The following is an 18,095-nucleotide window of genomic DNA, read 5'->3' as shown; positions in this document are numbered from 1 at the left end:
GTAAAAGAGGCTGAAAAAAAGTAAGGTTTTTTTTAAAGCGGGTTCCAGCGTGACGGAGCATGCATCAGACAGTGACGACTTCGTTTATTTCAATATCTGCGTGGCGGATTTGTTTTTAAATGTCAACCGTTGTTTTTATCACTTTGAAACTATTTATATACTTAGTACCTACGACCTACTTATAACGAAAAGAAAATAGTTTTAATATTAACAATAATTAAAGCGTTAGAAATTGAGACTTTTCCCAAAGTAAATATATATATATTTTTGTTATAAAATACAGGCCCTTCAGGTACAAAACATTTTCTTTCATTTCATTTATATAGGTACAAGTATTTAGTTTGTACGGTGAACGGACAATTATATTCATAAAGCACAAACATAAAGAGTTATTTTGAGATTTTAATCAGACTTAAATTCTATTTTATTGTATCAGTACATGTAGATATTTGTCACGCTAAGAACTTTATTTGCTCCCAAGATGGAGAACGTAACATGTGTGATTGTAAACACAAATGATGTTCTTATTCAATACATAAGTTACAGTAAGTAGCTTATTCGGTACTTTGTTCTTGTCATATTGAATTTGAAAGGGAATTCGGCATTTACGCTCATTATCTTACGCTTTATGCAACGCTCTCTTTCGATACTTTCATACTTTCTCGGGAAACGATCATATTTCCATAATAAGCTAACCCTTGCTCGATCCAAATTAAGGCACGGTATAGAAAAATACTTTGCGTTGTCTTTTTGTAGGAATATAATTTTAGTTGATAGTAGATAAGTAGACAATTTAAATTTGTACAGTTTTTTCTAAAATAAACTTGGATGTTTGTCTTGAAATTTCGGTGTTACTTTTCCGCGGTGACATCCGTGTTTTCTTTGGATTAGTGTTATATTTATACTACAAAAATCTTATATAGAAATCAAAACTTTCGATTCTAAAAAAATAAATACAAAATAAAAATAATATCCCTTTCGTCGTATTTATATTTTTATAATTTCGATTTTCATTTGTCAATCTACCTACTTAATACCTAATCGCTCTCATTATTGTTCATATTGACTTATTATCAAATACTTTACGTAGTTTTAATTAAATCTACGAAAAATACATTGAGAAATATATTTCTATACAACATAAAGTCTCGAAAGAATTATGGTTAAGATCAACAGCGGACGAAATGCAGCCCAAAGTTGAACACACAACTTTAATGAGTTTTGCCTTATCTTGTTATCTTAAGCCAGTTTCAACGAAGTTTTAACATTGTTCTGTTTATTGCACAGTAACCAGAGATCGATTGGAAATTATTTCAAAATTTCAATGTAATCAAACATTTTAATTAAATATTTGTGGCCAGTGTAGACAGTAACGAACATCGATAATTTTAGATCAAGATAGAGATATGATATTTTGTTGTAGTTATTTTTGTGTACACATTGTCTTATATTGTAGGTAGAAAAGTAGGTGTGTGTAGATAGTAGTATCAGTAGTATAACTATTAGATACTTTCAAACTTTCGAATCTTACAAATAAGCCATAATGACACATATCTTATGATCTTGCTACAAAACGTGTAATATAGTTCAAGGGCTAAATAGCAACTACCTATAATTCAGCTGTTAATATTCGACGGAGAAAACTAGAAGCGAGTGTTATAAAAGCTACTGAACCTTTGAAACCGTCACAAAAGCCGATTCAAGTACGGGTGGCAGAGAATTTAAGTCAAAGTATGCTATCCATCTTCTAAATTAACCTTTTCGGACTTCTTATATTACTCCCTTTGAAACGATTTTAAGTGAATTGTAAATTTTGTTATCTGATTTCAATACAAAAACTTATGTCTTTTTAAGTTATTGAGACAATGTAACGTGTTGAAGAAAACAAGATAATGTACTTACACCATAAGTGTTATTTTTAAATGATAATAATTCATATTTTAACACACACTAAAATTTGTAAAACACAGTTAAGTGTAGTACTTAAAGGGTAGTTAGTTGTGTAACGAGGGACGCAGACTAAGTGATAATCAAGTTCGTTATAAACCTAATTAGTTATATCTATAGCTGAAGGTTCCAGCCATATAAATCATAAATGGTTTATGAAACCTTGGCTTAAGATAAGAGCCGTAAATATCTACTACATTAATGACCTAACCCAAGCATGAATCTACAAGAGGCAAACGGAAATCAAACTCAATAAACAGGGTTTAATGTGTACGAGGCATTTAGGTGTAGCTGAAAATTAATCGTAAATTTAATCTTGATTTCGTTTTTTTACACAGTCGAAAAATATTCTTTTGTAATTTACGAAATAATTTATTCATACCACATTGTACCGTTTTAATTTTCGCCGTATTGAATGGGAAGTGCTGATTATGCGATGCTATTTCCATACTGTAATAAAATTTTATGTCCTTTTAGATTTTAGTAGATAATGTTATTTATAAATTTTCATACCAGTGCATAATATGAATATGATAACAAAAACATCATTTTAGGTGTTGATATAATACATTATCATCTCTATATTTTCCCCTTTTTAAGTTCAAAATAAAAACTTAAGAATGTATTATTTTTCAACCAATAGACCTAAAAATCTATTAATTTGTGCATTTTATTATATAATTTTAGAAGCTAAATAGCTGTTAGCGTAATCTTAAGAAACTTATTCATATTTGATATTATGTAAAATACTTTTTAAAACCGCAAATGTTCCGAGTTCAGTTGAATTATTAAACACTAAACAGGCTACAAAGATTCCAAACCTCAAATGACATTGTTTTCAATTGGATACACACAATTTCCCTAAAATCACCACCAAGCATTCATCAGAACAAGATCATCATTTAAAGCCAACGAACCACGAAGTGGCTAATTAATGAAGCATATATAGCAACATTAGCTATATATTTTAGAGCATTTAGGCAGTCTGTAAAGTCTCTGATGCACTAACTACGAGGGCATCAATTTCGTATAGTGGGTTTCTATTAAATTATTACTGTGTCAGAATTTCTAGTCAATCGGAAAATTAACCAATTTGATTTATTTTTAATACACGAGTAAAATGAAGAGCAAACAATATTTTTGCAAAATTTATTGGTATTTTGTATATAGAGACGCCGTTTAGTAAAATAAGAGGGTTGATAAAACTAAAAGATCAAAGCATTATGTATCTATAATTTATTTTGCACCGTTTACTTAAATTACCTACGTGCAAAGTGTTTGTATACAGTCTGTAGGTATACCTATTAGATAAAATCTTGTTATTTTAAAAGCCCCTAGAAACTGGTAAATATACGTATATAATTTTAAGATCTATCTTCACACAACGAGTAGGTACCTAATTTGTTAAAAGAAATTGGTATTTTTTGTATTGTTTCATTGAAAATAATTATACGGTCATTCCGAATGTAAAGACTGTCTTCAAAACTGTATTCATATCACGTATCTGGGTTTCCCTTCCTGTGGATGATGCTAACAAAAGAACAAAATATGTTCGCAGATTCAGGAACAATTAAACATAATTGCCTTGATTTCTGAATACGTTAATAAAAGTTAATGTTGAGATTGCACGGCCATATTCTCACACATTCTCCCACTAACGACGACGTTTATGCTGGGCGGAATATTTGTCGAGCGCCCCAGATCGCGGGCAGTGTGAAGAAAAAACATTCACTTTTCTTAAATATAAGTGTCGTTAGACAAACAAGAATTAAAAAACAGGTTTTTAAAGCTATGTGTACAAACTAAAATTCATACAAATGTTCTATAAATAAAAACATTGCATTTTCATGTCCATATGCAAATTCTGTGAAAAATAAAATGCATAACATATGAACTATATATAAGACTAGCGGTCCGCCCCGGCTTCGCCCGTGGTACCTACAAACTGGAACTGTACTCTCAAGTTGGATTGAACTGCACATGGTGTGCGAATTTTATCATAATCGGTTAAGTGGTTTAGGAGTCCATTGAGGACAAACATTGTGACACGAGATTTATATACATTAAGATATATTGCATGGTTCAAAGCATAAATAAGTAAATAGTTAAATATATCATATATTGAGCGTTAGCCATTAATTTAATATTTGTTTTACCCAATTATTTAAATCATTCAACATTATGTTGTTAATTTAATTCCAGTGACGCCGAACGACAAGCGGTATTAACAGATACTTCATTAATCCGAACAATAATTTAGGGGAGAGAGTTGTGATCGAGTAAATTGTTAAAGTTTACCTGCATCTTGCGGTTGCGGCGGAACAAAGCAGAGCCGCTCGCTCCTAAATAAACGATCTCCGATGAACGTTGCAGCCATACCAACTCTATTTTCAATTTTAAATTCAGTTTGCCACAACAACAGACCTTACCGAATTTTATTCCAAAAGTTTTCACCATTTGCGTTGATTCATAACAGCAAGAAAAAACATTATTGCAACGAATAAAAAAGGTATGCTCTAATTTATTTTCTGTGAATTTCAACCGCTGCACTGTTGTGTCTTACAAGTTACAAGTGAAGTGATTTATGGCAGAAGATATTGAGTTAACAAACTTAAACTATTCGTTTTTCATCTGTGTCCTATTACCTTAAGCTTACAAATACAGAGGGTAAATTCTACGGAGTATACTCAAGGGGCAAGTTGTCAACATGGATGCGCTGAGCGGTGTCTTGCGGTAATGCCGGTCGTACGTGAGCCCTAATCACCCTCTTTAAACGAAGACTCACGTCCTTACCAAGAGAAAACGTTTATTTTAATTCTCCGCAAATGCCTGTCTAATTTGAGTCGTTCTGTTTTGCTTAATTCTGAGGATAACGGAACAATTATAGTATTGTTGTTTTGATTGTCTGAAGTAAGAATGTGGAATGTGTAACTTTAATAATTGTTAAACAAAACAGTGTTCGAGGTTTCTTCTTCTTTGATAAGTTGTGATGTATGCCGATAGAAAAATCTAAATGGAATATGTATTTTCATTTTCTTTTTGTAAATAATATAAAATAAATAAATTGGTATTCAGGTTAAGGCCAACACAGCTATAAAAATACTGAAATGAAATTGTATTTATAGGTAGGCCTACACGTTTAGCTTTCTTACACACAAGCTAGTTATTCATATCATCTTATGAAAATGACAATGGTGCCACAAATTAAAAAGAAGTTCTTATGAAGAAGTTAAAGCGCATACTGCCCTAGATTTTCGTCGTTAGCTCAGAAATGTTACCCAAGACTTTTAGAAAAACTAAGACTTATCTCTCGACCGGGACTAGATGAGATACGTTTTTCTTTAGCGTGCAGTGCAATTAAGCAGCATAAAGGTAAGTAATATGGATTAATTAAGCAGTAAGTACGGTACGTTACAGTGCATTGTAGTACAGTGTTGTACTCACAGTGGTTGTACTGTATTATTAATTAATCCGCATAACATCGTTAGTCGCTACTGTGTATGGGTACCATTCTTAAAATGTACTACATTACGGAAGAAATAAACTGAAATGATCTGTAGTACACAAATGTACCTATATTTTGCAATAAAACTGAGGAACATAAATACTGCATATCGGTAATACAATTTAACTTTAATATAGCATACAATGTTGTTTACAACAATAATAAAATGAACAAAAAGAACAAACAGTGGACTGAATTATGCACAAATGTATAATTTGCAATAAAAATGGAGTTACATAAATAATGCATGTCGATAATGGATTATTTGTATTCGAAATACGTTCATTGTCGTACGTGCGCCAACTGTTAATAATGTTACCAAGTAAACTCTGTTTTCAATTACGAGATATGTTATATGTTACAGAGCAAAATCGCGCGGAATCCGTCAGATATCTGACAGTAAAAGTGAGCGAGAATTAATTTGCATGACTGGTATAACTTTTAATGGAATGCATTAATGATGAGAGCAATCGTTCTGGTAAGCGAAAGAGCACTTTGAGGCGTTTTTTTAAAAAAAACCTCTGAACTGAAACTGTTCACGTAGCCACTTTACATACTCGTATCTAACACACTTGTGTTTTATTAAAAAGTAGATAACAATATCTAGTGAAATGCGAATTAAAATTATATTTCTTCAATCTCATTAATATTCTTTTACGAGAGTGAAGTTTTGACTGTGATCAAAGTGAAAAGCAGTGTTTATTGAACAAATAGAGCAACCGTTTATATAGCATATTTATCTTCGTTTCATTTTTTAAGCTTGTAAATTTTTTTAAAGAATATTGAACAACGATTATTTGTAAAACTGTTAACTGTTATTTGTAAAAATATTTTAATTCATTAATTATTCACCAGTAATATTTAACTTATTATTTGTTCATAAAATACGAATAATAAGCTATTGCTGAAGCCATTTATCAATGATAAACTAATTTCGGGCGTTCAGACTGACGTCAGAAGTTTCAAAACTTTCGAGTGACTATATAATCAACTTCCACAACTATACTTACATTGGATATACATATTATAGTTATAATAAACTTCATAATTTTAATAAATATGAATTAGATAAAATACTTATTGGAATAATACAATATATTGTATAATGGGCGTGTAATATTTTCACCCACGCTTAAAAATGAATAAAGAAGAATTAAAATAGAAACATTATAAATATTATTAGCTTTTGTAAAAAGGACAATTGCGTCACTGTTAAAAAAACTTCTTAATTTTTAAACCGAGTCGTAGGCGTTATCCAGCGATATTTTGGTTAATAAGTACCTAGTTACAAATTTCTTTTCAAATAAAAATAATTTTAAGATCTAAAAGTGCTGGCGATGTACAAAAATGGTTATTTAAAATAAGAAACTTTTTTAAATCCGTTTTCTAATATATTTTCTACACAAAAAGCTACTTACCTTTACTTTATTTCGGCAAATTATAAAGAATACTGGAGCTAAATTCATAAAAAGATATAATATATAAACCATAAATCGGGTACTTAAGAGAAATTTATTTGCTCTGTGCAACAAAATAAGGCTTCCATTGCAGGATACAAATGGAAACAAGACCGTAGGTTTCTGTATAATCCGCAAAAGCTTTTCTGGTGAGAAGGATTTTTTAAAAATCTACGTTGAAGTTTACGAGTTAAAAAGCAAGCTATTTCTTGTTGATTAATATGGATCTTTTTGAAAAGGTGTTATTTCATCGTATAGGAAGCGAATTCGTCCAATTATGGAACTGTTGCGTATTTAAAAAGAGCTGAGTAATTGTACCAAGCTATAATTAAACGTTGACTAATTGTCTGTTTGACGCTGACCATTATAATAAGAGCTCAAAGTTATCATCGTAATAATCGCGGTATGTTCAACAAGGCAGTTTCTCAATGAAATTGAGGTCAAAATTGACAATAGCAGGGTTATACGAGTGGGCTTGTATGATGGAATTGCGGAGGCGCGATATGCGATGATTAGCTCCGCGCCGTCGCCGGCTGTCGCGTCCCCCGGGCGCGAATCCAATTTACCAACTTGTACCTGTTATTGTGTCACCGTTCAAAACCACCCTAACAATAAATATCTGCGGCGGCCCTTATTATAACATCTCGAGATATCAATTTATGGATATGCTGTCTGCTATTCATGTTTCTTGTTAATATGTTTTTGCTGGTAAGAAGTTGTTACTATTCGTGTTCAAGGTACATCTATTTATTTACACAATAAAATAGATATATTGTTGGAAAAATGGTGATGATGTAAATTTTTTGTGATTTTAGGACAATGTTTACACTTAAAACCTACAACAGTACCTAACAGGGCACTTCACAGCGCAGCTCTCCAACTCCAACGTATAGAGTCACCTCGTTAAGGGAACGTTTTGTAACAATACAAAATAATATACAATAACTTTTTAATCATTTGTAAATTTTATAAAAATGGATCCCGTCAACCCTGTTTCAAGCCACCACCAACCCTGTTTCATGAACTAGTTATAAAACTTAAAATTACCAACAATTTAATAACTGGTAAACTGTTTATTTATTTCATTGTAATGAATGAGGGCTCAAGGGCAAGGGTCCTCCAATTTCTGTGTTGAACGTTAACAGACAAGGGTTGACATTTTAAGATAATATTTTTCCATCATCATAGAGCGTAAAATGTAGCATAAAACCAAATGTATCCATATGTAAAAGGAATCATGTTTTGTAGGAAAAAGTAAACCCCTCTAAAGTACAATTCGTTTTCTTAAGAGAATTTTGTCACACTAACGAGCTTCTTTCGTGGCGCGAGAACTGGCTTTTTCATTTCATAAATTTGCTTTACCTTTTTTTTGATTACCTGAAGTAACTACAGTTAATGAAACAATTATTTCTTATATTTGCTAAAAATACAAACATTTACCCTGTAAGTGGGACAAGAATTACGGATATAGTAAAAAGTGGTGTTATTTGCTATCTGTCTTTTTATTTACTAACGTTATATTTGTTATATTACATAATTATTTTAACTATCATTGTCGGTATCTGTATTTCATAAGCCTTATAGCGGCCAATATATCCAAATCATTAATGATTATTTCATGACAAACATGCAACAGAGGATAATTTCATTATATTTCCACAACAAGAAATATAATCTGATGTCAGATTAACATCGCAGTTTAATTTAGAAATCTGACTGTCAAAGCACTTTGATCAACTAACTACTGATCTCAATTGGTTGGGTAGCTACATTAGTAAAATATATATGGATATGTACATCCATGGTTCAGGAATAGATTGACGAGTACAGATTAATTAGTATTTATAGCCGGTAATTAGTAGTGTAGTATAGTCATTCTGTCACATTACAGAAGAAACAATATTAAAATATTCCTTAAAATAAACAAATACTAGCCACTCGTTCACACAACAATGAAAAATAAATATGGGAGTGATTCATATTCCATTATACATTGTAAATTATAGTAATAAAGAAATACCGAGACGGAAAAAAATAATTGCAGAGAGAATGTGTCTTTGACAATACAATTGAATCATGTACTAATTTAAATTATTAATTGCAGAAACACAAAAGACATCTTCATTTATAGCTTAGTATGTTCAACAACTTTATCGATCTCCCCAAATCTTGGAAACATCACGAATGAAAATGTAGCTTTAGTTAAAATCGTATTTAAAGAGTAGATTAAACACAGAACGACAAAGGGTCGAGTAATTTACTTTCTCTGGAAATATTGACTGGGTTCTTTGAATTTTTACGAATATTTTATGATAAATTGGGTTACACGTAGATAGATATACTTACGGAGAATTTACTTGAATAATGATAATAATTAATAAGTGATGTAGGTTTATTATTGTATACATATATTTTGATCCTCTAAATGCAAATTCTACAGCTTTCAAGTTTTATTGTGCTAATCTCATTTTAAAGATTTCGGTTTATATTACCAACTACCAACAATTTCGATATTAATTAATATTAATATTAATTTTAGGGATAACGTTAAGCTTTTGTAATGGTTATCGGCTTATGATTTTAATCCCAAGTAGTCAGCATAACTTTTAACCATCATATATACTACAACCTCAAACTTTGCTTTTAGCATCCATTAACACTTTCGATTTACTCAACGTTATATTTAAACAAGACTTCAAAATTGAATTCATTTTCGTAGTTACTTTTACGACCAAATATTCATCGGTGAATATAAAGGAAATCAAAACTCTTGCTGAATAGCTGTTTTATGAAGAACATCAGGATGCAAATTAAAAAGGAAACTTTGTATACCACAACTTCAGTCCTTATTCCGTTAAGTTTAGCGGGTTGAGTAGCAGAATTATTGATCATTAAGAGGAGAGCGCGAAATGTATTGACGAACAGATTTTGCTTAATCAAAGAGAGAGGGTTTAATGGCGGAGTTGTGAACTAACGAACGGCTGACACAGTACACTCGGCCTACAAAAGCTGCCCCTGTAGTGTAAAGCGATTATTCATGTTTTGAAATTTTCACCATCTCGAAAATAAATGTTTCGCGCTTAAACAGGGCGTTCAGCGAAGGTAGCTGTATTGTATTGATGCTGGAATATTACAAACGAAATTATGTTTAAAAATAGCAATACGTATAAATAGCGCTTGTAACCATTCCATGTAGGTGAAAAGGAAATATTATAAATAAAACATTTCGGTTTTCATTATCGCTATTTGCGAACGCAACGCCTATGAGGCTCTGAATGATGCCGGTAATAAAACATATTCAAATAGAATACCTAATTAAATTACCGTTGAAGGATATTCTTTTCCCTATGGGAGAAAAACAGTTTTAATACATAGTTATATTTGTTTGCAGTAGTACTGCCGAGCAATGGGCTTCCACGTCGGCTTATCATGTGATTGATGGATGTTTTTCTTAGACTGTATCAATAGGAAATTACTTATTTTTGTTTGTAATAGTGATCCCATAAATTATATCGCGATAAAGTCTATGAGTTATCGTTTCTATATTTATCAGCAAATACAAAATATTAGATACTTAAGTATTTTAAATTACGTTGAATTATCTTACCTGTATTTAAGTTAAACGCGTGTTGTATTAATAGAATTATTACTTTTAATAAGAATACATGTCCCGTTATTTTGGGCATTTTTTTTTAACTTCATATTGTTGTGATGTGTTTCGAAATTAACAAGTATTTCCAAAAAATGAAAACCTATATTAACACTGATTCAGATGAGCATGGTAATGAGATTTCCTCTTACTCACTGAGGATAGTATTAAAAAATAATATAGAATATTTTTAGATCTTCTCATACGATAGGTACATGCGGGGGATCGAAATCTTACTCAAACATGTTTTTTTATGAAACGAATTTTTTATAAACGTTTAGTAAAATTTTAACAGAAATTAGTTTTGTTAAAGCAATAGTTTCTCTAATCCTGCAACAATAGGATATTTTAAGAGTACCAATGAACTTTGATGTGATTAATTGATGCGTAGGCAGGCTATTTTGGGATTCTTTATATTGTAGAATAAAAGCACATGTTAAATATCAACAATATTTATTCTATTCATTCTTCAATACGTCTTTGAACTATTTATATAATATTTACATATTTCTTTTAGTCAATATAAATGTAACTTAACTTATCGAAGAGATACTTCATCGCTTATAACGAGCGACGAAGGTTTTTATAACATACTAATAAATTGTGTTTATTACATTTTCTCATCTCAATGTTCACATATTGTCACTATGTATGATATTACATACAGGCCCTTTGTACGTGATTCGGTACATTCCAGACGATCGTGCTCAGAATGTCGTGCGTGTAAAGGTTCTTACGCAAAGACAACTTGACACGAAATGTTTACAATGATCCCCATTGCATTCATGTAACCTAGCTGTTCAAATACAAAATTGAGTCTACCGCTATTTGATTTACGTGTTGTGTATATTTATATATCTCCATTTATACAACTATTATACAATAATATAATTCATTAGATTTATACAACAGTTTCAATAAAGTAACTTTTAAAACTACCGCTTCAATTCTTCATGATAAAATATAAAACATCTAAGACTATTTTTCACACATATTCTCTGAACGTAAATTAATTATCCATAAAATAACACTATAGATAAGTCAGTCTCATTAGGGTTACTTTTCTAACATGTAACCAATATTAAGATAATGAGTAATAGTGATTCATGTTATATAAAATAAAATGTGATTAAATAAAAATTATTTATTCCATTAGGCGAAACGTTCCTCTATAGTAATGTAATATTTACAGAATCACATTTTATTCCCGCAGTAACTTATTAGATAAGTAGAGCATAGCAAATTACTACGATATTTCGTTAATTTTTAAACGTAATTTGGCCGTTTGACCTTTATTCAATTAATTCGTAGTTAAATTTAAATAACTTTTTCAGGGTCTAGATATGTATCACATATATATTTGTACAGACTTAGTCACCATTTCTATTAACAACGTCTTAAAATGACAAAATTTTACCTACATAAGTACCGAACATTACAAATGCACAATAGAATACACGCTGTCATGTAGTATATACTTATCGTTTGTATTGAACCTGAAAAAAAAAAACATTCATTATTCGTAACATAATATAAATTTAAAATCCACGTGATCTTCTCATAAGGAAGTCATTAAAAAGTGTTATAAATTATATACTTTAGAAGGTTGAGGAAACATTTCGGTGTAAACGTACCTTTAGCATTATTACGAACACCTAAAACTGATGCAACTTCTGGCTGCTCCATATCGAAAATGAGTTCGGCTCGCGCCGCATATAAGTTGTATATGCTAGCTATACACGTCAGCCGGAGACTGCCACCTTCGAACGTTTCGTGTCGAACTACGAACAAAACTTCCCCTACTGACGGCATCCTGTTATCTGGCCCCGACCTTTCGAACACTTGTTTCACGTTCTCCTTGGGAGGTCGACGGATATCCTCTTTATGTAAGTTTATATACGTTTCATCCAAATATTGGACATTGTTGTCGTCGTTAAATACATTGAAATTGATATCTTCGTCTGGCGGCTCTGTCGTCGTAGTTTCGGATTTCGCTGGCGGGTCCCATTTGAACCAATCCGGCAATTCATGAGCGAACGACTCCATATCAATCTGTAATTACCCATAATGTTGGGACGTGAGAATAGACATTATTTACACGAAAAATATTGCTGATGTTATACGTGATAGATAATGCAAGGTTCGCTAAAAGCTAATGTAGCACGGAGTTGCTTCGTGATTAATGATTGGTACGTACTAGCCAGCGACACAAAAACTATAGTAGCGTCAGAGTAAAATAGGTAGAGGCATAGCATTGTTCTATCATGAAGGCGAATTGTTCACCGCCTCCACTGGACATTGTGTGAAACCCTTTTATTTTGCAATGTATAATAATTATTATAAAAACTTTATGAACTTCTTTAAATTGTAAACATATACGCGTTAGTATGAATTGCTAACGTGTGGATAAATAAATTAGGTTTTTAAATATAGGTCGTAATTTGAATTCGGAGGTACTGATAATAATGTTCCCAGTATGCACTGTATCTGCGGTTGTGGTTTATTGAATTCATTTGCGTATTGAATTATAATATTTTATTACATAATAGGTTTAACGTTATGAGGATAGAATAGAATGAGAATAAAAAGAGAAACAAATGAAATTTGTTTAAAATAGCATATGTATTACGTACTTCTACATACACTTTACATTAACGAGAATCTTATGATTAAAGTACTTTTTTTCAATCTTTGCCTAAGAAAATTACTAGCGCTTTAATATTCAGTTCTAGTTACATATAAGAGAAAATTATTTCTAGAAATAAACCTCTCTTCCATTTAGAGCAAAAGTGAGATTCACAGGAGGATGCGCCGGTGGTGACGCACACGTGGCACGAAGGGTCGACCCTACGCCGTACCACGATCTATCCGACACCAACTTTGGACCCCATTCTGGAGTTTCTATAAATAATAAATTCAGTTAAAGACAAATTATCAAGCAAGTACAACTCAATAAAACAATAGAGAAAATCATGATAGACATTTAAAATACAATAAAAACTTTTAATAAGCTCCTCTCTAAAGAGTAGCGAAGGAATCGCGGCGTGTAATATGTAAAAATTTCATCCAGGAGAACGCCTCGAGGCCATAAATTTGCAAGTTAATAAAATGGAGACAATTTTTATCGAAGGCAAGAATATATGAAACTTAATAAAAGTTAGTGTAAAATTGAAACCCCACCTGCGTCTAACTTTGCACCCGCGGTGTACTCAACTATCGTGATCCTAAAAGTACAATATTTTTCGCTGAACTCATTTTCAGTTAATAAGATTTACCAACTTTGGCTAAGGTTTTGCAAGAAATATCTTATGAATTGCTATCCGCAGTGTTGTTTTAGGACATAAAAAATGTTCATTGAAGTTTATATTGACTGTGGTAAAGTTTTATTTAAAGGACCGGGGCTGGAGTAGGTCAGCCTCCATCTATGTTTAAAATTAATGAAGAGAATCAAAGAAACAAGAACCAGAGAAAGTATATCCATTTATAAATGTATGAATAATATGAAATAATTGAATATAACTTTGTTGAACAGTTAATTAAATACGTAGACTTTTGGCCATCTTTAGTTTTTTTATTGTTTTTGTTCTTGTATTGATTCTAGATATTATAATAAAAACGAAAAAAAGAGAAACTATTTCTGCCAATTGCATATTACGGTCAATATTATTTTAATACAACTGTTATCTAGATTCAAGCTTTGGTATAATCAACTGAGGGCCGAGCTAGGATTAGTTTCATCAAACAAACTTGAATGATTATCTCACGTAGCACGAGACTGTAATCAGCGTTTACAGTCTCTTCATAGTTTATATGTTTCATCAGAAAGGTATTAGTAATTTCCAAGAAGTTCTTGCTATTCTGCTATGTTATGTAAATACATAACATAGCACGTAAATACGTGATGTTTACTTTGATCACTAAATTAAATGTAAGGAAAGGTAGCGCATTTTATATGTTCTCACGTTTAAATATGTGCGTATAATATACATTTATATACAATTATTATAAAAAATAAAGAGCAGAAGCCTTGATTTTCCTTTTCTGAATGTCTTTTTTATATACATTTATTTGTGTCGTTTTATGAGCAACTGGTATAAATTAATTAATTTAAAACGGTAATTTTGTAAAGCGTAATAATAGAATTAATAATTTAATCTACGCCTTGTTAAGCACTTTGTAAGGATGTTCAACAATTAAGTATTTTAGGGGATTTACCCGTTGAAGAAAATCCTGTATTTATTCCAAAGAAAATCCTCCCGATTGGTCCCTAAGCGTGATAAACGTCATGAAAAAAGTAATTTTATTTTATTTTTATTGCAAGTAGGTACATAAATACAATTGCATGTACCTAATTTATGATACATATTTCCTTTAACTTGAAAAACAGGATGTACAATAATATGCAAAGTAAAAAATATCAAATATCAACCGAAAAATGCACCTAGTATCTTAAATTTTTTATAATCGGTTTTATAAATGAATTTTTTTTTTTCAATAATAAAATTCAATATTTTTACAATGTGTTCAACACGAGGATCACACCACAACGTACGTTTTTTAAATTTAATATTTCTATTTCAATAAGCGCTCAAACATTTGATACTTTTATTCGCCAATTTTTATTGGCAGGTGAATTTTATAGGAAGCAATTGAAATAATACGAAGCGAAGTTGTGTTTGGCACGTACGTTTACATTGCTATTTGGTTTATTGTTCGCGGTGGAGAGTATACTGCAGGGGCAAAGTATAATGTACGACTACAGCCGTTCAACAAATGCAATAAATATACCCGTTTTCATACTAATATTTAGCGAAAAGCGTTCGTTATGGTTACTCCGATACTACAAAATTAAACAGTCGAATAAGCGCTATATCTTTTTAAGCTCTATAAGAAACCTCAAACTAATAATATAAGTATTTTAACATGCTTAATATATACAAAATGTATTTCATAATAATATATATAAAAATGAAACCCGTTTTTCCTGGTTATTTCAACCCGTTTCGCGTTGTGACAGTAGGTATCACGCGTGAACGGGTGGACCTATTTCGATAATTCTTTTATTTATTATATTCCTTGAAGTACGAGGATGGTTCTTATAGAGAGAAAAAGTAAATATATACCACGCGCAAAGCCGGGGCGGACCGCTAGGATTATATAGATTTGTTTAAAATACTGAACATTCAAAGCTTCGGTACAAATTGCATAGTTGCGAATCCCTGTCTGTGGTTAAGGTAACAAGATTTCCTGAAGAACGAATGCCTTGTATTGTTTACTTCCAATTTGAGCGAATTGTTGATGCAGGAGGCGTCGTAACTGAGGTCGGGAACACCTTTAGAATGGGTATGATCCAAAATCCAAACCTTGTTAGACGTTTCCTGCTTATTCATGGCAATATATTCCAAAAGTTTACTACATCAAAGCTATATGCATTATGCATATGATACCTAATGCGATGGAAAATTACATTTGAAATGGTTTTAGAATTAAATACTTAATTTATTTTACATTAACGTTCGAATGGTTAATAGTATTAACCGTATTACTAACCAATGCTTTAAAATGACGTGTTTATAAGCAAAATGCGGGTTCGGACAACGAAATTTACATAATTTCTCTAATGCTTATTTTATGCGTTTAGTGCGCCATTTTGCCGTTTATCAGAGTTAAATGGGTATTTGTTCTTATTATGCATTGCAATGGCAATTTAACAACGGCATGACATATGAATTAATTCAATTAATTCCTTTATTACTTATGTGTTGTTCAAAGAATGTATTTCTCATTTTACAAATCTTCATAGTCTTAAAGAATATTTCCATCGATAATGTTATGACAACAGCAATGTATAGTAACTGTATTAATAAATCTGGTTCAATACATTGCGTACTGTAAATTACTTTTACCTTTGTACTCACACTAATTAATACTTGGTTAATGAAAGAATCCTTCGAAGTTTATTGTTTTAAATAATTTTCATTTCAATAAGAAACCTCTCTAGACATACTTTTATTGAATTCACAAAGGTTGTAGTTGGGTAAATATATCCCAAAAATAGTGCCCAATGGCCATTGCAATTGAACAAAAATTGTTAATGCACATTTAAAATATAGGTAGCGTTCTTTATTATCTCTCCTTATTATTATTTATTGGTAGGTATGTGTATGTTATATGTACAGGCACTGAAGCTAACTAGTATTTAGTATGCTATTCTGTCATCCACTTCCATCTTATTTTCATAAAGTTAAACGCATAACATAAATGTGTAAGCTGAAAAATACACGCACCAAAGCTACGTCATCAGCGAATTGAGTTAAAACCATGAATATTTACCAACAACATCAAGTGGCGCCGAACGTATTTCTGTGTGGAACGTGGGCGCGTCCGCCGACACCTCGCAGCGGAAACGGCCCGCCATAGCCGGGGTCGCGTCTTGCAGGACCACGCGACGTGCCCCCGACCGCGATATCTAAAGGATATAAATTTATCTAGAGGATGATAGGAAGCACAGATTATATAATACTAGATAGGAAGTAACATCTAAATGATTACCTAAATACATTATACGAACAAATTGGTGAACCAAAGCGACGGAAAGACATTTTTAAAAGCGTAACCTATAACAAATTGCTGCATAACTTTGCATATTTATGCCAGTTTAATTAACAGATTAACATGTTATTTATAGTCGGAAACAAATTATTAACGACTCGTTGCTTCTAGTAACATAATGGCTACAGATTTTGAGAGAAAAACTTAGCTAGCTTAGAATATGGTAAGGTACGATATAATCGACGAAGACCAAGTCTAGCTGATACGCCTATATTGTGTCGTTTTATCGTCAAATGTCTCAGAAATTTCAAAGCCGACGGACTAAGTAATAAAAGATAAGATATATAAGGGAGAAATAACAAGTTTAATTAGGCATCTCATTCTAGCTTTTATAGCAGAAGTTGATTTAGGTATTTATTTTTTTATTATTTATATTATCCACAATCAAAAATACAATAATCAAAAATTTAATAATTTGTTTATGTCGCCTGCAATACTTATAATTTATAGTTGTCTCTATTAGTTTTTTACTAATATTTTATAGAGGGCTCTATATTTATGTTTTAATATTTTATATGAATGACGAATGTCTTGTGTTGGATTATATCATTTAAAGGACGGCATGAAAGAGTCATTCGTTTGGCAATTAATGTTGAGCCAATTGATAGTATGTAATAAAAGCTATTGTTTTATGCGCAATATACTGTTTCAATAAACTCACAGCTATTCAACTATCGACATTATTCTTTGATCTATTTGCCACTAATATTTTAATTGATGTTCTTATGAAATATTACACACTGAACTAGATTTTTTCTTATGGTTGTTAAAAGAACCTTCGCTTCAGAAATTTCGTAGCCAATTGGCAATGAAACCCTTATACGTCATCCGTGTGTCACAGCCATGTTATCCGAAGGTACTTTCTTTTTGTTCTTATTAAGCTAAGTTAATATTAACATGAAAAATATGAAATGTATTTTATATT

General features: G+C 31.4%; 1 protein-coding gene across 1 annotated transcript in view; it reads right to left on the bottom strand.

The window, feature by feature from the left end:
* Positions 1 to 11,028: 11,028 nt before the first annotated feature.
* Positions 11,029 to 18,095, bottom strand: part of LOC149904680 (uncharacterized) — a 32,634-nt gene continuing 25,567 nt past the window's right edge. The window contains exons 4-7 of the mRNA XM_090107232.1: positions 16,892 to 17,027; positions 13,326 to 13,459; positions 12,193 to 12,610; positions 11,029 to 12,054 (exon numbers count right to left, since the gene is read on the bottom strand). Coding sequence (XP_089963358.1) covers positions 11,972 to 12,054; positions 12,193 to 12,610; positions 13,326 to 13,459; positions 16,892 to 17,027 — 771 coding nt within the window. The 3' untranslated portion in view covers positions 11,029 to 11,971. The remainder of the gene's footprint in view (positions 12,055 to 12,192; positions 12,611 to 13,325; positions 13,460 to 16,891; positions 17,028 to 18,095) is intronic.

Source organism: Colias eurytheme, chromosome 11, assembly GCF_061535395.1.
Source record: "Colias eurytheme isolate Ceu_HAF_F1 chromosome 11, ilColEury1 Martin Lab GWU primary, whole genome shotgun sequence".
Lineage (NCBI taxonomy): Eukaryota > Metazoa > Arthropoda > Insecta > Lepidoptera > Pieridae > Colias > Colias eurytheme.
Note: the sequence above shows the minus strand (reverse complement) of the source record. Positions and strands in the feature narration are given on the sequence as shown.